The sequence below is a fragment of the Lissotriton vulgaris genome, chromosome 5 (genome assembly GCF_964263255.1).
Source record: "Lissotriton vulgaris chromosome 5, aLisVul1.2, whole genome shotgun sequence".
Lineage (NCBI taxonomy): Eukaryota > Metazoa > Chordata > Amphibia > Caudata > Salamandridae > Lissotriton > Lissotriton vulgaris.
In genome coordinates, this window is record NC_141693.1 from 72,468,606 (window position 1) to 72,490,148 (window position 21,543).

Genomic DNA, 21,543 nt, shown 5'->3' on the forward strand with positions numbered 1-21,543 from the left:
CTTCCAGTAGAACGTTGGAAAATCTCACCGGCAAACCAAAAAATTGCTTAAAAATGCAGTTTTTCAAATCCGAACATCGCAAAATCGCCGGAGTTCGACGAAAGTGGAAGACAACACCGCCTCCTAAATATTCAAGGTAAGGTAGAAGCTTTCTTCGTGGATTCGATATAAATTACGCTCCTGTGCAAGAATTAGACGTGGCTGGAAAGTATAATGAGTCCCTCGTCGCCAATATTAAAACGAAAATCCACAGCATATAGTAAAAATTTGAATATTTATTTTAAAGTCAAGGAGATAAAGCACAGCATGTCTGGCAGTCAAAGTAAATCCAGTAAACTGTACTTCATGGAACTTGGAACCTGGTATGTAAGATGCAGGGAAGCATCATTACATTCCATGTTCCAGCAAACAGTGCACAAAGATTAATAATAAAAAGAGCATCACATGACAGAGAGAATGTAACATCATCACAATGACATTTACCTTTATACGGCTTCACCACCTCTGGACACTGAATCTTCACATTATTGCACCTGTAATACACACATCATCTTTGTATTAAAAAGCAATGACAGCGACACGAACAAAGAATGGACATCACATAAGACCTGTATTTGAAATAAGATTCAGTATTAAGAGCAGCGGCTGAGGACTAGTGCTCAGTGTGCGTGACTATTTATAAACAACCATTAAGATGAAAGGGATCACCCTGTATCCTTCGGAACCTGGGTTAATAGTTATAAAGCTAAAAGCGGTTCCGTTGGGTAAGAACCACGGGATACTGGTTCAGAACCAGAGTATTTCGTTCTCAATCAATCAATTTTATAAATGTACAACACCTCAGTAAGTTTTTATCCAAAAATATATTTATTAAATTATTGTTCTGTTTTTCTATTTTTCTCGCCAATTGTGTAAACAATTCTATACAAAAAGATAACGCCAATGGGGCTGTCTGACAAATAACACACAATAACAAATACACAGACAATTCAATGGGTGACCTTTCAAATTCAAACAATAAACAAGACAATAATATAAATTCTTCGTCTTTTTCAGGTCTTTCACTTTAGCTAATCCTATTTCTTAAATTAATTGCTGTTGTGAGCCAGGACATGATATTATGTTGAAGTTTCGACCCAGTATATATATATGTATTTGTAGATACATCAAGTAGGGTCTTCTTCAGGATAAAAGAAGGAAGTGGGTTTAGTAGTGACTGACCGTGAGTTGGTGAGAGACATTCGAGAATACAGTATTTAAGGAGGTTTGGGAAGCAAGCACTCCTTGGCATCAATACATGACGATATCTAAGGACTGAATACTGCTAATACCTTGACCCCACCACCCCCTGAAGGCCGACGTGCACATCCAGAGGGGTACACAGCTAAAGTTTGAACAGCTGGTTGATTGATGATTGATGATCCTTGAATAAGAACTCTTTCCGGGCTCGGAGGAGTTAATAGATTGAATCTTGTGAATTTCCAACCACCAATGGCTGTCACACTTCCTTCTTTTGTCCTGAAGAAGAACCTTCTTGATGTATCTACAAACACCCCCTGATTGCCATTGGTTGTTATATGTGGCATTCAGAAATGCTGGCATGGTATTGGTGCATATTTGTCAATGTTCCTCCTTTGTGTTCTTAGCTCCCTCCCTGGCTATTTCACTCAGAGAACATTTTTGGTGGCCATCACGTTGTACAGCATGTGATGGCCCCTTCCTCCTTCCTCTGTAACTTGTTTTGGTTTGCCTGCCCCTGCTGGTGTTTTTGTAGGCCTCCAAATGCCAAGCTCTCAGCACTGGCTACTCCAGCCCCACACTCACACTGAGGAATGCAGACTAGGTTTAAAGTCGTAAATTGAAATAATGGCAGAGCCAAATCACAGGCTCTCTCTTCACTACACAGCAGATGGTCGGCCCCAGTGCTCTGTGACTCTGCCATCATTTCAATTTACAACACCAAGGTTGTGATTGTTTTTGTTCGGTTACATCTTTTACTGATTTCAGCTGAAATGGGTCCTGAATTTCCGTGGAGGTTAAGCAGCAGTGTCAGCACTCGCCAGTCTCAGGGTTCCTTCCTAATCATTTCTCACTGCTAATTTCGGTGTCACCCTCATTTCTTTCTAAACAATTGATTTTGGGCGTCTTTGTGAATGGCTCTGATGTGTGCTTCAATCAGTGGCGTAACGAAACTTGAGGGGGCCCCCCTGCAAAGCACAACGAGGGGGCCCTCCCCGGTGTCCCAGCCCACCACCTTGCCCCACCACGGGTCAAAATTCAGGACAGGAGGCCAAAACTCAGGACGCAACCTCGGGACAAAAGGCACGCTCCACAGACACATCAGAGGAGGCCGTGCAACAGCATACAAGTAAGCTCATCCACATCCAAACATACTCAACCATCCACAAACCCATCCATCATGCATCCCTCCATCCACCATTTCATTCATACACCCCCTCACCCATCCATTCACCATCCATTAATCCACCCTTTCACCCCATCCATCTCTACACCCATCCATCTACTCTTCCACCCATCCATCCACTCATCCATCCAGCCATTCACCCCCTCATCCATCCAGCCATTCACCCCCTCACCCATCCAGCCACCCCCCAGCCACTCTCATATCCTCCCAGTCCCTCATCACTCCACCAATTCACCCCCCAGTCATCCATCCATCCTCCCTCTCTCTCCCCATCGACCCCTCCACCCAGCCATCCCTCCCTCCGCCCATCCACCCACCCATCCACTCATGAATCCATCCATTGACCCCATCACTCATCCATCCCCCTCTCATCCATCTATCCCTTCACTCCTTCACTCATCCATCCATTCCTCTGTCCATCCACCCTCCCCTCAGCTCACTCATCGATCCCCACATCCACCCTTTCACTCATCTATCCATCCACTCACCCCTTCACACATCAACTCATCAATCCATCACCTCACTCATCCATCCACCCACTTGCCCATCATCCACCCCTTCATTCATCCATCCATCCCTCACTCACTCATCCACCCCTCCACCCATCCAGGGCTGGTCCGACATGTCCACCTCTTTCTCTGACAGCCCTCCCGAGCATGAGATGTTGAAGGCCGGAATCTCCTCTCAAAATGCTGACCTCATTCACCATGGCAGGAGTAGGCCAAAATGGGACCCCCCAGGACAATGCAAACTCCGCTCAAGACTGTCAATTGTGACTGCTCTCCCACTCATCTCCTCACCCAGGAGGCCACATCTGCACAGTACTTGGAAGCATCCCTCCTCCTACAAAGATGGACAGACACAGCCCATGCCACCAATTTCCTTTCAGACCGATGTGGCACCGTTTTACTAATTTGGAACCATCTCTGCCTTGTTCATGGTGCCATAAGGATTACATGACTTTTTTTTCACCCCTGTTCCTGGTCCACGCATACAAAGCACCTCACTGCTTCTCTCCATAGGTCCATGCTGTACATTCTAGTTTCCCCCGGCGCCCCCTGACTGGACTACACATGACTGCAATATAGACCATGCAGGCAAAGCTCCGCCTGAATGCAAAAGCTACAACATCAGAAGTCGGAATAGAGAAACAAAGTACACCTCGCTGCCCGCTAAGAAGCCTGTGAGCCTGCCTCTTCATCGCTGCCACTAGAAGTATCTGCAGGAGAGGCCCAAAAAAGAAGCAGATGGAAAACAACTGGCAGCACAATGCATGCGATCAGCTCATCTTTCCTACGAATCCAAAACAGTGCTCCAAATGTAGTCAGTGCTCTCACCTCCCGGTTCGCTCCATCACACACAGACTGTGTGTCAGCTCAAAACGTCATCAAACATGCACTCCATGGTTCACCGTCACCATCAGAACATGCATCACCCAGAACACATCCCTCCACTAGCGCAGCCAGAGACCACAACACGTCCAAAACACCCTGTTTTGATGCAACACTCACAGGGAAACATTGAAACCCATACCAACTCCCAATCCATTAGAACGATCCAGCAAATCGCAAACTATGAAGATGGCATGAATCCAATTTTACAGTTTCGCGTGTGGAAGCAAATGTCGCACAAAACATGTTCCTGTATTAACACGAGCAGGACAACCAACACACACACTCATCACTCCTCACCTCCCCAGGCCTGGGCTGGCCTGCAGCTCCGAAGGAGAGCGGGGCGGGCTGCGGGCAGCAGAAGACAGGGAGACACCGGGGCCTTGCCAGGTGAGGCCAGCCGCCAGGGCAGGGCCAGGCAGAGGCCAACAATCCCTGCTCTAGCACGACACAACAACGGCGGCCGCACCCCTCCTCGAAGTCTGTACCAAAGTCATGCGCACCCCACAATGCGCATGAAAAAACTGCACGCATTCGCCACCAGCCCCGCCCCCACCCCGAAGAACGCGGCACCGCGGCGCGCAGACTCATAGACAACAACTGCGTGCCGCCATGCCCACAAACCATTTCAACCACGTACGTGGTGTGTGCTCACTGCTCATAGGTCTGCCTGCACCTGCCTCTACTGAGACCAGTGAGGGGGCCTCTGGATCGTGGGGGCCCCCTGCGGGTGCCTGTGCCTACACCCCCATAACTAATAGTGAAATAGAGAAGCCACCACGTCACCGTCCGTGGTGTGCGCACGCATTCCACAGACCTGGCTCTGCCGAGAGTGAGGCTGGAGCGTGGGGGCCCGTGAGGGGGCCTCTGGAGCATGGGGCCCCCCCATATGGGGGCCCGTGTCACCACACCCCTGCAACTTAACATTCCTACAGAGGCTGTCACCGTTCCATGGCGTGTGCGCACCATACAATCTTGGCTTGCTGCCTTGCTTGCAGCAGTCTTCCTCCGCTGGGAGTGAGATTGGGGCCCCCCGGAGCGTTGAGGCCCCCCCGCACTGCGGGGGCTGCGTGGGCCTGTGTTACGCCCCTGGCTTCAATGTGGTCAATTACTGTTTCAGCCTGCAAACCTACGGGGAAGCTCAACATCAAATTCATTTGGAAACAAATGCTCTTTACTAGGCCTGGGAATTTTCTTTTGCACAACAGAGAAGTGAAAATATTGCAAAGATCCACATTTAGCATTGCTTCACCTCCATTAAATCAAATGTTGGCAGTTCCCACCAGTTTTTTACAGTTTACATAATCTTGTGCATGGATGAGTAACATTCAAGAGATTGAACAGAAAGGAACGGTGAAATATATATCAGTTTCCCACTATCCCCTTTAAAACATCCCAGGTATATATTTTTTCTTTTTTAATGCATCCACGCACCAAAGATCATGATATGGTTTTAGCACGGGATGACTTAACTTATTATGCTGCTATTTTTATGGTTAACTTGATTTATTTTATATACTTGTGATGAAGATTAATTGTGATTTTATTGTATATATTCTAATATTAATATGAATTGTTCATAGATGTTTTAAATGTATAAGCACAAGGTACTTTATCAAATAATAAAGTAAGCACGATAGCAAATAAAATGCTATTGTAAGGCCTAGAGGTACTTACAAAAAGAAACAGCCAGCGGGGAATGTTAACATGACTGAAGGACAAGAAAAAGGTGTCACATAATGCATCTAATAGCATATTTTCTTAGGAGCATCCGGTGTGGAACTTGTTTCTCTTACTTCCCCTCCCTACTACCTGTTTGGAAATGTATGTACTAAATGTAGTGTAAAGTGATGTGCTTTTATGGTTTTTACAATGAAATCGAATAAAGATATATATCTGTCTATCTATCTATCTATCTATCTATCTAGCTATCTATCTACCTACCTACCTACTGTTTGTGTGCTGCATACATACTCTACGCATTGCCTCTAAGTTAAGCCTGGCTGCTTTTGTGCCAAGCTACCAGAGGGTTAAGCACTGATCAATTCGGTGTGGTTGTTGATTGAGTGGGGGTCTCACCCCCTCAACTAATCATCCAATTTCTTGCAGCTACAATCGAGTGAGACCACAGGAGGAGGTAGAACAGAGAGAGACCCAATGAGAGGACAGGAAGCATAACTGAACGAGACCTAGAGATCACAGAAGGAGGGACAACAGACCCAGTTCTTGTGAGGCCACCGGAGGGGGTCAGCAGAGCCAGGCCTGATGATAGCACAGGAGGGGATAGCACAGCCAGGCCTCAAGGCGAGAGGGGGGTACAACAGAGACAAGGGCATGAGACTACATGAGGGGTAACAACAGAGACAGGACTCATGAGATCACAGGATGTCTACGAACATCAAGCAGATTTTACAGGAATCTGTCCTTCTCTGGACTGGCCCTTACCCTCCGAATCTCTGTCCATTTAAAACCTCAATTCAATGATCCTGGGACATGTACTATGTTCTACTGCTCTCAGATCACATCACTCCTCAATTGATGAATCCGCGTTTCTAATAAATAACCAAGCTCCAAATCTGTCCCCTCTCCCTAGTAAATAGATCAAGCCCACCCTTTCCTTCGTTCACTGACGAGTCAAACAATCTTAAGCGCAGCAGCAGAGTCTGTGGTGCTTATGGAAGTGCAACTGTGAGTCTAAAGCAAAGCTGGAATAAAAGCATGGGAACCTGCCTCCTTCTCTTATTATTTTAAAAACCAGGGCTAATTCTTCTTAATACTTTTAACTTTTGTTCTGCGTCTCATTTACCGGCAGCTGCAAACATTAGTTCATCCTATGCGGCAAAGCAATTTCTGCACCTTTCTAGAATCTCACACCGCCTTAGGAGGCACATTCCGCCCAAACCGAAAGACCAGAACTGTTCTCCTTGCAGTGCTCGATGATCTTAGAATGGCTGTGGATGTCAACACAAAAGACATGAAGGACTTATGTTTGTTCGCGATTAAATGTAAGAAACTGGTGGTGCCTACGTGCACAGGGTCGGACCAAACACACTCACTGATGGCTGCCTTGCAAAGGATGTATTAAGTGCTCATAAGTATGTAAGTGGCAATGACGATTCAAAGGGTAAGCCATTTTGAGAAAGTGTCATTTTGTGGAAAATTATCATTTTATTAGAATAATAATGCTTAATATAGGTAGGGTTCAAGTGGCATAACTAGACTGAGCCTGGCTGCATTACTTAACACCATCGATGCTCATGGTATTCTCCTGCTGTGCTGCAGAATTGGAAATCCCATTGTTCATGACGAGCTGGGCTCGTCATCAGTGTTTGAGGAGGCTACACCATGACGAGCCCAGCTCGTCATCAGCCTCGAAGGGGTTAAGGGGCTTGTTTAAATGTTGTGCTCGTTTATGGTTTTCTATCCTCTTCAGAAAATCTTTAAAATTCAGCTTCAGCCCCTGTATTCCTCTGTATGTGCAAAGCAGCCCTCCCCAAGCTTGCTTGGCCGAGGGGCCGTGCATTGAAACGAGGTTAAGCTCAGCCTGTATTTCCGCCCTTGTTGTTATAGCTGTGGAACAGTCCATTGTTAGATTCATTCCTCTGGTATGATTTCCTTTGCGCAACTAATCAGGTGGTTAGTGACCAATGAGAATCATTTGGAAGTAGGTGTTGTTTGGGGTGGTTTGGAAACTAACAGTTTGATCGGCTTGCTATACAAGAAGTATTTTATTTCCACTTTATTGTGTAGTGTGATGCCATAAATCTTTGATGCAATGGCTGATATTGATTTCTTTAAATCTAGCTATTCGTTTCAGGTTGAGCCTAGGCAGCGCGCATCCGCTGTCTGTAAGACCTGCAGTATTCTCTACACAGAGTATAATGCTTGCCAATGGTTCATTCTCCCGTTGCTCTTTTTTAGTGGCTCCTTATTAGTTGTTGGTCCCAATACATCATTTCCGTTTTTTACTGAGCAGCACCGACCAACTACAGTTTACTTGCTCTCTAAGCTGTTTATGTGGTCCTTTAGGGCCTATTTTTTTTAATTTCCTGCTAGCCATGGCGCCCGTTTCATGGGCCGCCATGTGCAGAATTTAGTATGGACTGGTGCTGCGCGTGATGTTTTAGCACGGCGCCCATTTTCATGATTACTTATATGTTAGCAGGACGCCCTTTTTTATATGTAACATGGGGGCTGCTGCATTTGGCAAGTAGTTTTAATTTGTGAAGCCAACGTTGCATTCCCAAATTCCCCAAATTTGATTTCACATGAAATCATGCAACTAAGTTTCTTATGTTGAAATAAGGGGTAGGCGCTTTTCTAGTGGAGAGGATGTGGCATACGGCTACGGCGGCCGACTTTGAAGCTGGAAACCAGGTTTGAATGTAGAGGGAGCTCGAACATCCTGTGATTGTAGACAAACCACAATCTTTCCGGTGCTGAAAAATTAGTCCCTCTGTAATGCAATTGGTGCTCATGTAAAGCGTGCGGATACATAAGGGTCGAGTTCACGCTGTATAAAAACAAGCATTTTCAGTGCAATAGATCTCACAGGAACTAGCAGCACTGCTTAGAAGACTTAGAATGAGGAAGTACCAATGTGACCAGAGAAGCAGCTGCAGTACTGTCTAGAGTAGAGTATATAAAATTACTGCAGCGCTCCTGTTCTTGCCCAACCTATCAGCTAGGTTGTATAGAGATGTTGGAAAGTTCGATGGGTGTGCGCTATAGGTTATTAACTTGGAACATAAGAGGGTTAAACTCCCCAAAGAAAATACGTCAAGTGTTAGCTTACTGATCGCGTCCTGACATACAAGTCACTTTACTACAGGAAACGCACTTGACCAGCTGCAAGGAACGTAGCATTGCCATCAAATGGGCTGCATGTAGGCTTGTCTCCTCGTATTTATCATATGCCAAGGGCGTGCTGATTCTGATCAGGTGAGGGATTGCATTTAAGCCACTCCGAACATATGTAAATGGAGAGGGGCGCTGCGCAATGGTTCAAGGGAAACTAGGTGGTTCCCTGGTGTCGATTGTAAACATACATGGTCCCATTGCAGATGAACCTGAGTGTTTTTTGAGAATGTATACCAAGTTGAGAAAATAAACGGAGGCGGAAATTTTGTGTGGGGGGGGGAGGGGGATTTTAACACCTATCTGAACCCTGAGCTGGATAAATCTAACCCGCTGTTGAATCGTACTCCCAAGGTGGCTCACAGTGTTCGAAGCTCTATGTCGGAATTTGGATTGTTAGATGTATTGAGAGTGCGTAATGCCTTGGTGAAAGAAGATACACATGCCACACCACTTCCCAATAGCTGGTCTAGGCTGGATTATTGGCTGCTGGGTGGGTATGTGGTTGAATGGGTTACAGAGGTAGTTAATTTACAGCGCACATTATCAGATCACAACCCGGTGCAATATCGAGATCCCAATGGCAAATACACCGCTCCTTCACGTGGCGGCTGCGGTCGGAGGCCCTACTAGACCCTGTATATGAGGCTACTGTGCGGTAGACACAACGGTTGCTGCATGGCAGGCGATAAGACGACGAGCACGTAAGCTACCCATATACGCCCCGGTCATGCACATAGAACACCACCCTGCGCTGTCAGTAACTCATGAGGCGAGCTCAATGCAGCTTCTCAAAAATGCAGGGCTACAGCAGATGCAAGATCTGTACCTGGAGGGGTTGTTTCACACAATGGACACCCTGAACTACATAAGTAATCCCACACTACTGTTTCGATTTGCGATGCATAGACTTAGACACGCAGTCAGAGCGCACTACAACACATATCCCCTTGAGCCTCCCACGCTACACTCATTACAGATGGTTCTTACAACCCCCACCAATGAGAAACAGATTTCTAGATTATCTAAACTTATATGGGAGGAGAGTGAGAGGGAAACTGATAAAAGCTGGGTGAGATGGAATGACGGCCTGCTCTCCGCGATATTAGAGAAAGATTGGGAATATATCTGCGGTTTAACGGGCACACTTGCTATGAAAGTAAATTTACACATTATACCTTTTAAATATATACATCAGGTGTACTATACTCCTCCAAGGCTACATCGATATGGGCTACGTGAATCAAGCTGTTGTGTGAGATGTGGCCAACATGACGCTGATTTCTTGCATCTGGCATGGGAGTGTAGAATGGCGGCCGAGTACTGGACGCTGGTGGTGAGGAATTTGGTGGAGATGACGGGACTGGAGCTGCAGTGTACCCCACTTGTTTGTCTATTGTGCTGTATTCCACATGTGAAGGGGGTGAAAGGCAGATTCCTACGGATGGCATTGCTCGTGGCCAAGCACAGGGTAGCCATTACATGGGGCTGGAAGCTCTCCCCTAAAATAGAACATTGGATCAAAGATTTGTTGTATTGCAAAGAAAATTTAGAAACATTTGCAGCGGAACTACCAACGGCATCAAGGCCAAAGGACATACGGGAGCTACTGAGGCAATATGTGCAGAAAAGAGCAACAGCGGAAGAGCAGAATGAACTGGACTAGTTGCCACATGGGAAAGCGCAAGGCTGGTTAGGGTCGCAGTCTATATGCAACAATACTGTGGTGTCTTCATCTCCCAGTGTGACAATGTGTAATTGACTAATTGTATAATGGGGCTTTTTTTTTCTTTTTCATTTTTGGTTTGTCGTTGTTATAATTTGATGATTAGTGATTTCATTGGTATTATAGTGGGGATAACATTCATGATTATTCTTGTATGGTGATATCGTGAAGTATGATTACTAGGCTCCTCCCCATCATAACCATTGTAAAAACCAGTGCACCTGGACATTCGCTGGAATACTTTCTCCTTTGTTTCCTACGTTGGGACTGTGAGCTGCTGAACTCTTCTGTGCTCTTCCCGCAACTGTGCTCTTCCCGCTCTTCCCGCAGCTGCTCGCGGAACCCGCTGCGCGGCTCCCGCTTCGTGTGGGGTTCGTCTAACTGCACCTTCTGTGACGCCAGGTTGAGGAGTCATCTACTCTACGCCCGTGGTGTTATCTTTGGGCGTTTTGCTTGTGCAGGGCTGTGAGCGAGTGTGGGCGCAGGACCACAAGTCCCAGGAGCGCCCGCCAGCCTCTATTGCCAGCACCTGGGCCGCTCTCCCTGCAGGCTCCTCCCCATCATAACCATCGTAAAAACCAGTGCCCCTGGACATTCGCTGGAATACTTTCTCCTTTGTTTCCTACGTTGGACTGCGAGCTGCTGAACTCTTCTGTGCTCTTCCTGCAACTGCTCGCGGAACACGCTGCGCGGGTCCCGCTTCGTGTGGGGTTTGTCTAACTGCACCTTCTTTGACGCCAGGTTGAGGAGTCATCTACTCTACGCCCGTGGTGTTATCTTTGGGTGTTTTGCTTGTGCAGGGCTGCGAGCGAGTGTGGACGCAGGACTACAAGTCCCAGGAGCGCCCGCCAGCCTCTATTGCCAGCACCTGGGCCGCTCTCCCTGCAGGCTCCTCCCCTCTCACACTGAACTGATAAACACTACAGCCTTGACCCGTGCGCGGGAGCGACCGGGAGAAGCCCGGGACAAGGGCGGGACAGTCTGCGACAGTCCGCGACTGGCAGAGACTGGACTGGGCCAGGAACGCTGTCCCTTTATTTTTGTGAGTGATTTCAATTCTTCGTGATAACTACGAAGTACCATAGCCATTACTAACGGACATAAGGGGAGGCCTTATAGTACTGGTAAGCAGTGGTTCCTGGACTTTAGGCTTGGTATTTATTCTTTGGGCCACTGTGATTGTTGAGTGTTTTTTACCGGTATGTCCAAACAAAAGCAATGTACTGCTCCTTCAAACACCATGGATAATTATCTATTCCACGTGGTCGCCAAGATAAATAATGATAGAAGGTCTTCCCTGGGGTTGAGTCCAACACCTACTAATATCTTAACCGAATCAACCCGAGTTAATTTACAGGAATTAGAAGACTCCAGCGAAACAGGGCTGCTTTCCCAGACTAGTACTGAGAGCCCCGCTCACAATGCATCCTCTCCTGCTACATTGAATAAAATAGATGAGGTTGATCATGATGCTGTAGACTTGGACTTAGAAATCGTGGAGGATAGCTCCCCTAAACCTGCGCCTAGGGCGACTAGAGGGGCCACAAAGGTTCAACCTAAGCGTGGCGGGTTACGCTCTAGCAGAAAAAGACCAGCAACACCACCTAGGAAAAATGGTACAGAGGATGTAGGGGCTGAGGATGAGGGGAGTTTGTTATGGGATGAGGCCAACATTAAGAAACTCATGGGAATGTTTGATCAAAAAATGAGGGGTATAATAAAGCCATTGTTATTTAAGATTGACCAACTCACTGACAAAGTAAATAAGCTCGAGGGTCTTCTGTTGAAAGCAAATGAAAACATGGGGGAAATACCAAACCAGGTGGTGGACAAAATCGAGCAAACAAAACATGGGGAAGGTGGTACTGGAGAAAGTGGGGAGTCGGTGGCTCAGACTCATCCACTTATCCCACCCCATGCTTAGCAGCAAATATCCATCGCCCAGCAGATCCGTTGATAACAAACGGGTCGAGGGAAGATTCTTTTTTGGAACCAGGTCCAATGGAGTTAATTGTAGAAGCATCCCCACTGATCCTGGTCCTAGCTAATGTACCAACCCTGAAGCTTGGCCAGACAGAGACCCCCCAGTCACTCCTAAGTAAAGCTCTATACTGGCTGACTAATAACATGCACATCACTCACTGGGGTAAACATAAACTCTCAGAGGAATTACTAACTGCCAGAAGAGTGAAATGGATAGGCAGTAGCCCTAAAAGATTTGAAGGTGATTGTGTGGTACTTAACTTTAAAGGACCAGAAGTATTGCCCGATATTCTACACAATCTTCTGCCCCCTCAACGCAGAACAGCAGAAATCATCCCTCTCACACTTGACTTTTTTTACAGCAGAAGAGGCTTTGTTGCTAAACCAAGTGTTTTAAGGACTAAATGGACTACAGTGGCTAATAGGAGGGGCGGGGGTGGGGGTGGGGGTGTCCAAAGTTGTGATTGGGGTGTAAACCTAGAAAATAGATTTGCAGCATTGTCTAATCTAAACGAGTGCGATTGACTCGTATATCAAAAAAATATGATAGGATACCCTCATGTTGTGAAAACTGATAATGACAGTGCTAATAAGGAGGGCTCTTTAGCCCCGACCCAGGTAGCCAACCGTATGGTAGCTCCCATTAGTAAAAAAAGGGAGGGGGGGCCCGATACTGTGGAGTGGTATAGCACTATAGTTCGGTGTAATAGCAGTGAGCCATTACCCGAGTTACACCTAGATGATGGCCTAGGCAGCCCTCCAGAATTTTTAGTAACAAGACCACACAGCAGAATATAAACACAAGCAACCTTTCAAGACTTGGCCAGTCAGGGCCCACTACAGCTAAATCAACATTGGCCTTTATTTCTTGGAATCTTGCTGGGATAGCGGACAAAGTAACATCCCCTGAATGGTGTGCTTTTATCGAACTACATGATATTATATTATTCCAAGAAACATGGTCACAAAGCCCAGTATATCGGGTGGGGTACCTCAACTTCTTTATTTCGGCAGTGACAAATGGCAAAGGCCGCCCATCAGGAGGTATGTTGATTTGGGTTCGCCAATCGCTGAATTGTGCAATACAGCAAAGATCCCTTCCGACTGGGGATATACTATCAGTTAATATTAGATGGGACAATGGTGAAGAGCTAGCACTTTTTAACATATATGCTAGGGGGGTAAGAGGGGGAAAAACCTCAGACGTAATAGCGGTCCTCGAGCAGGAGCTAGAATCATTACCCCCAGAACAATTTATTATTGTTGGGGGGGATTTAAATACTACTTTTGAAACCCTGGGCCAAGAGGATAAATTCTTGGCCGAGGAAGAGGATAGCAAATGGGGAATCCCCCAGCTTGAGATAGCAGCAGTTAAAAGATGGAGTACGGTGGCCATTCAAGTGAAGAGCCTCTGTCTAGCTAGAGGCCTTTGAGCCGCAAATGGTCGCACACCCTCTGACCGCGTTGGGAACAGCACATTTGACAACGGTCGGGCTTCCAGTAGAATAGACTATTTTCTGGTAGACACCAGGGTCTGGAGAAAACTGATTGATATGACCGTAGTAAAAAGAATGGAAAGCGATCATAATCCGCTGTGTATGGCCTTCAAGTCCTACTTAGAGGAAAGGGGGGTAAGCTCAGGGGAAGAGAGGGTGACCTTGGACTTAGTATGTACAAACAATCAGCGGCATCTAAAATGGGGGAAGCTAGTAGAGGATGAGGGGAAGCTAAATGAACTCAAGAGAGTAGTAGGAGAGGAAGTAAATAATATAAAACTACTCACAAGTAACTCTAACTTCCTAGACCTCTTGATGGAGGCTCACAAAAAACTCTTTAGCAGACTGCAAACATTCTTTCTAAAACCAATAGGCCACAATAAGGGCAAAAACCACCAAAGCAGGCAGGGATGGTATGGTAAAAGCTGTAGACTGGCACGCCAGAATCTTAGTAGAGAGCTTCAATCGGGGAACGCCGAAGCAGTCAGGAAAGCTAGGGACACCTACAGACGCACACAAATACAGGCGAAGAGGTTATGGGACGAGGAATTATGGGGTGAGATTAAAACTGCATGCGCGGCCAAAGATTTGAAGTTATTCTGGTCCACGGTAAAGTGGGACAGGGGAGGGTTGGCTGCCCCCCCTCAAAACCATGTTGCCATTAATAGCTGGATAGAATTCTTCAAACCTCAATATGCCCGCAATCAGTCGCAAGCCTGTGTTACTCTGCCACCAACTGTTTATTACAAACATAATGTGTTTAATGAAAAAGATGTAAGTGTTGCCCTGGACTGTGTAACGAGGGGAAGAGCGCCAGGCATGGACGGTATACCAGCAGACGTCTATCTAAGTGATAAGAGCACATGGTGCACATACTTTGCTTGGCTCGCCAATGCAGTGGCGATGGGAGGGGAAGTTCCTTTGTCCTGGAAAGGAGTGGAAATCATCCCTGTGTTCAAAAAAGGTGACAAATCACTCCCTAGCAACTATAGACCCATCAGTCTCATAGATTCAGCTCAGAAACTGATGGGTCGTATGGTGCAGAACAAGCTCCAAGTATGGATAGAGGAAAATAACATCTTGTCACCATACCAAGCAGGGTTCTGTCCCTTGACAAGTTCCATCGACCAGGTCTTTTACTTCATTGCCCTGTACTGGAGGAACGTCTCCTTAAATAACGGCCCTCTATATGCTGTATTTGTGGACCTAAAGTCAGCCTTTGACTTGGTCCCTAGGGACAAGCTTTGGAAGGTCTTAGCTGATGCAGGGATAAGCCAAGAACTTCTCACTCTCCTTGTACGACTGCATGAAAATAATTACGCCAAAATTAGATGGGGGTCACAGGGAGAAGTAACCGAGCCTTTCCCCGTAGAGCGTGGGGTGAGGCAAGGTTGCGTTCTAGCGCCAACGCTATTCTCGATATATATAAATGGTATAGTCGAATTCCTGAAGAGGTCCCCTTCTGATGCCCCCATAATAGCCGGTTCACATGTTCCCGTCCTAATGTTTGCGGACGACACACTTATTTTATCACGTACACCAAGCGGTCTCCAAAAGGCGGTAAACGCATTTGGCGAGTTCTATGATACTCGAGGTCTAGAACTGAATACCAGTAAGACAAAGTTTATGTGTATGAACCGTTGCTCGTCGTTTAAAGGCATTATTACCTTTAAAGGCACTCCTCTTGAGCAGGTAGATGCTTTTACCTACCTTGGAATAACACTACAGGGGAACTTGAAATGGAATACACACATAGATACTGCTGTATTAAAGTTTAGTCAACTAGCAGGAGCATTATCATTAAAACATAGAGCTTCTCTTACTAAACCAGTAAAGTGTGTTCTTGAGATCTATCACATGAAAGTTATTAGTGCTAGCTTATACGGTTCAGAGCTATGGGGTTTCTGTAACCTAGCAAACCTGACTACAGCCGAAACCAGTTTTTTCGGGGCTGGTAGGGGTGCCGCAAAGTACGCCTACTGTTCCTTTGAAATTAGACCTTGGTAGGAAAAACATTGTGGACTTAGCGAGGCTGCGTCCATTGTTGTATTGGAGACGTCTAATGGTGACCCCAGAGTTAGCCCACTATGCTTCAGCATTGACAGACATTGTTCTACGTGACCGCTTTCATAAAATTGTTTGGTTGAAAGAATTGCGGGGGTTACTGTCTCAGTTAAAACTAGACCACCTATGGGGTAATACTGATGTGTCCTGTTTCCCCTCAAAGATCAGGCTGAAACAAATGTACTGGGAGATGGTGAACCTTAAGATTTTTGCCAATGGAACTAATTCTGCGCTGCAAGACGCTTTCTGGACCTAAAAATGTCCCCCTCGTGTGAAGCGTATTGGGACTTAATTGAGAAGCCGCATGACAGGAAGTTGTACTTCCAATTTAGAATCGGATCACTCCCATTAAATGTGTTTAAAAAGAAATGGGCTACATCCTGGGATGAGCATTGTTACCACTGTAAAGATCAAGTTGAGCATGTCTCCCATGTACTGTTTTGTTGCCCTTTATATGGCAACCCACGGCACAAATGGATAAGACCCGTCTGCCTCAATCTTGGAACGCGTAGTCAAGCTACAGCACTCAGAATTCTGGAAACTGATTGTTCTCCAGTGTTCGCAATTGCTGTTGCAAAGTTTTTGGCCTGGGCCTGGGTGATTCGAACACACACTTTATTAGGAAAAATGACGTGAGGTATCTCGGTTACCATGTTTTTAATGCTTGACTTGTGAGTAAGTGTCAAGGTTGTTCTTAATAATGTTTTAATAGCTTATTGTATTCGATGGATTTTTGTTTAATACTTATCTTAAATTCTGTGTATTTTAGATTTAGTATTTATTGTATAGTCTTAGGATGGAAATGCTTTTATGACTGAAGTCGAATAAAGCTTTGAAATTGATTGATTATTTTCGTCAGTTTGTATTTTTTTTTTTTGAACAGCAATAAAATAAATAAAAAAAAAAAAAGATAATGAACAGGGTGTCCAGCTACTTCACTGCAATGTAGAAGAGGGACCATCGGGAGTCCCCAGAGACTGATAAGACGATGGAGCTCACTAAATAAGACCTGCTCTAATCACTGAATGACTGTTTTACATCAGAACTCGGGGTGGAACTCAAGGAAGATATAGCTGTCTCCTTGGAGGAACTGAGGTGGACTTAAATAAACGGCTGACTTTCCTTCAACAAGATGTGGACTCCGTGGGGTCTAGGGTCCTAGACCTGGAAAGCAAGTCTCTTGAATTAGAACAATGAACAAACAAATTGAGCGAGACTACACAGGAGCTGCGGGTCCAGTTGCAGATGGCGTTATTAAAAAAGAGAGGAAAATATTGCCCAACATGATAACATTCGAATCCGAGACCTGGAAGAGGGAGCCGAAGGTCCAGAACCCGAGGCATTCATTGTGGGCCTCTTCAGCGAAATCTTCAGTGATGAACAGTTCAATATTTAGATGGAGAGAGTTCACCGGCTGGGGAGACTGATGCGATGGGACCGAAAACGCACCTGAGCTGTTCTAGCAAAGCTACACTCCCTTAAGGTTAAGGAATCCATCCTTCAGGCAGGCGGAAAAAGGACACAATAATCAGTCACCAGTCCTGGACATCTCTTTTATTCTTGTCAGCTGGCTCACCTCTGGTGGCCAATAATACCTCCTTTTTGGTCCAGATCTGTTTGCCCTCTGCCCTCCTGGCCTCTGCTTAACTTGTAAGGCCGCCTATGAGCCCCCCCACTGGATTTGCTAATACGGCGGCCATCTGCCTAACTGGATAGTTGCCTTCGCCCGGAGTTTCAATCCAGGACAGGGTAAATGTCTGTTCCTATCACTGTGATCCACTAAGAGACACTCATTTCCACGCTGGATTCAATACTCAAAGGGTGTAATCCCTGGTGGTAGAGTTTGCCCGTTCATGGTCCCTTGCCCACTCAGCTACTGGAGTCAAGCTAGCCTTCTATTCCACCCGAATGATGTATTATAGGTGAGTTGGACCAAGGTCCTTGGCCCTGTGTTTCTAGTCGCCTCCTGACCACAATCTTTTTGGATTATTTTCACTCAATTCTTGGAATATGCGCCCTCCTCTTATTATGCAATCGTTACCATAGTGGCTTCTTTCTCTACCTCCCCATGCTCCCCTTCCTCTCATCTCCCTATCATGGCTTCCATTTGAATTAAGTCTGGAGTTAACTGATTCAAATTCATTTATCCCCCTAATCTGTCCAAAGCAGTAGCAAAACAATTCAAGCATAACACCATTGAACAATTCCCCGATTCCCTCTTTGTTGACCAATTCCATAATTGGAGTCAAGGTAAACTCAAAAATGACTTCATTTTTTCCACTCACAACATCCCTTCCTGGTCCACCAGCTTCTTCAATTCTTTCAACGTCTCTTCCTCCTCATCTATCCCTCATGGGCAGCGGCTAAAAAGGTCCCCCTCCACTTGCTTTAATGTTTCTCTCAACATTACACTTTATAACAATGACACTATCATGATTCAAGCTACAGACTCCTGTCTCTCTCTCTTTGACCACCTGTTCCACTCCCTTCATTCCACCCATGTGACTAAGATCTTCTTCTAGCTCCTCTCCTTTCTCCCTTTCTCCTCCCCCGACTCCCCTATACTCCATCAGGCCGCTCTCCCGGGAGACACCGGCCTACCCTTTGTTCCCTCCTTCTCTCGCTCCCTCCTCTCCCATTCTTCCCCTTCCCAATATGATCTTCCCCTATCTCGTCTGCCTTACCTCCAGCTTCCACTCCCCCTCTCCACCCTTCATCTTCCCGATATTCCAATGCTACCTCCTCCCCCCTAACCCTACCCACCTTCCCCCTACTTAATCCACCTTTCCTACAACCTGGTCTACCGATCAACTTTCCTTACCTTCCCCCTTCTCTCCCCCTTTCTCCTCCTCCCTATCCGCTCTTCCCCTTCCCTCGTACCCTAAATTCTTCTCTTACACCTCCCATCTCTCTTCAACCGCCCATTCCTTCTCCTTTGCTTCACAACCATGTCTCCCCTCTTGGTAATTCCTTCCTCCTCACTCCCTCTGACCTTACAGTCCCATACTCCTTCCTCAATTACCATCTAGCCCAATTCCCCCCAATCTGCCTGTTACCTGTCCCCCTACTTTCACCTTTCATAGCCTACGGTACCTGTCCAGGACCTTCTCCTCTCTTCTCCCCATATCTCTGGCCTTCCTTTGACCTCCCTCCTGCCCCTCCCTGTACAGCCCGTCTCCTTTCTGCTATCTGTATATTTGGCCTTCATTTAATCTCCCTCCTCCCGCCCTCCCTCCCTACTCCTCAACTGTATCCTCCTACTTATGATCTCTACTCTTCCCCTCTGTTCAACACTAGTAAAAATATCTCTCTTGCCACTATTGTATCACCATCCACTCCTTTCAATCACCATCTTTCCCCACCTTCTACCCCTGCACCCCTATACTCCTCTGTTCCGCCACCCCTCCCAGTCCTTTATCTCCTACTGCACTCCCTCCCTTATCCATTGAGCCACCCAACACTCCGTGCTCAGCCCTCCTCTCTCTGGAAAAAAAACTTGATTCTCTCATTTCTTCCATTTCCCAGCTTGTAGCGTCCATCTCACTTTTAAGTGCCAATATATACCCCTTCCCTAATAACCTCCTGAGGAGTTCCTTGCTACCGCGCCCCAATAACACCAACTACAGTCTGTCCTCTGCAAACATCGCCAACTTACTGGCTAGCTACAAGACTACCAACTTCACTCCCCCTCCACCTTCCTCTCCTAATAAATCTACTCAGTTCACTATTCAGACCATCTCTTCAGTCAGAACTAACCAGCCTTCTTCTTCCCGGGCACCCTCATTCAAGAATCTTATCCCTATCTCCCTTAACAGCCGAAACACCCCATCACCGAAACAGTTGCGTCAGAGCTACACGGTTTGCTCCACAACTGCAGATCTGCAATCAAACACAAACTGGAAATTTCTGACACTATAACCCACCACAATCTTGACATGCTCTTCCTCACTGAGACCTGGTTTAACAACTCCTCTCATACTTTGTTTGATATCCTGGTGCCCACTAACTACTCTATCCTCAGAAATGACAGAACAGACAAATTTAGGGAGGTGTCGCTATTATCTTCAGAAACTCCCTTCAAATTAAAGCCTTTCCTACCACCTTCTTCCGCACATTCGAATACCTGTCCCTAGAACTTCAAGTACATCACGGCTCCCCCTTCAGATTACAGGCCATCTACCACAGGCCCAGTAACAGATTTTCCTGGGTGACTTCAATCTCCACTGGGGCTCTTTTGAAGACTCGGCTGCCAACAAGCTTGCCACCAATGAAAAAAGAAAAACATGACATACACGAATACTGCCGAGTACGTGATTGTCGGCTTTTTTTAAAGTGGGCATAAATGAAGTGAAGATAATTTCCCTTGAAAACAGTGGCATACTGTCTGTTTCTCTCCCCACCATAGTGTGACGGCGGGAACCTAGCTCCACGCAGTCCCGGGTTCAGAGAAGTGCTTATAAACTCGTGTGAGTACTACTGGAATAATACATATGATTAAGAGGAGCTTACCAATGAACTGGAGATGCAATGAACTATGCATCCCAGTGATATTTGGATACAGAGTGTGAGGGGGGGCCGGTACTATTCTGGCTGCCTTAATCTGTTGGTTGTGTTTTTTCAATAAAACATTGTGGAAGATGCATGTCATGAACCTGGAGAAGTAAAAACGGGCATAAGGGGAGTGGGTAGGAAATTACCCGAGGGGCACTGATAACATGAGCTTATAACTCCTCTCTCTCGTTTTTAATCTATAGGAATTTGTTCCCTCGCAGAAATCCTGGAGAGGAGCAGGTATATGAGATACTATCTACAAAGACAAAGGTAATAGATACCCACATTGGGGAAGGTATTGGAAAATAGGGACCAACACCCTGATGAAAGCCAGTGCCACCCTTATTAGTGGCAGAAACATGTTGGTAAATGCAGTGGGGCTATAGGGATCGTTGCCTTTCCTTTATACCCCAAAATATACACTTTTAATCCTTCCCGGGGTCCACAGACAGAATGAAAGGATTATTGTTGATCCCAAGGTTGTTTTACATTTAATACTGCACTTTTTTGGTCCCAGCATAGAGGGAAATAGACCTCTCTTCTTTCATTTTTGTTGTGTTACGTTTATATGTTGTATGTGTATTATAACATCCCTTTCCTTTTATCGCTCTACCCTCGCCACTTATCTTCGTCTAAAAAAGATTGCGCTCAATCTAGTGTGTTGGTCTGCAACTAGATGTATGGTGCGGCCCAATGATGAAGCATGACACTGCAAAGTGTGTGAGGGCAGTATTAAGACATGTGTTGTCTTCCCCGGTTTTGTCTTAGGCAGCAGGAGATATTTTATTTTCTGCCTTCCCTAGTTGGATCATTATAGGACCAAAATTCTCAATTTGTGGTTAGATATTATACAGATGAGAGTGTTTTTTATATAGGGTTTCTCTGTTGGGTGTGTTTATATTGTGAGTAAGGGAGCCAGAGAAGCCTCAGTCCCTTGTCTCTTTCGGTGTGTTTCTTAAATCTAAAGCAGACCTGTTTACTATTGCTCCCCCATCCATGTAGACTAGTCAGACCACTTCCTCATTCCCTTCTGTTTTCACCTATCGCACG

The 21,543-nt window shown here is 46.1% G+C and overlaps 1 protein-coding gene across 1 annotated transcript in view; it reads right to left on the reverse strand.

Moving 5' to 3' along the window:
* LOC147710218 (E3 ubiquitin-protein ligase TRIM39-like) overlaps positions 1 to 21,543 on the reverse strand; it is a 171,672-nt gene that overhangs the window by 29,022 nt on the left and 121,107 nt on the right. The window contains exon 5 of the mRNA XM_086920897.1: positions 484 to 533. Within this exon, the coding sequence (XP_086777023.1) occupies positions 484 to 533 (50 nt within the window). The remainder of the gene's footprint in view (positions 1 to 483; positions 534 to 21,543) is intronic.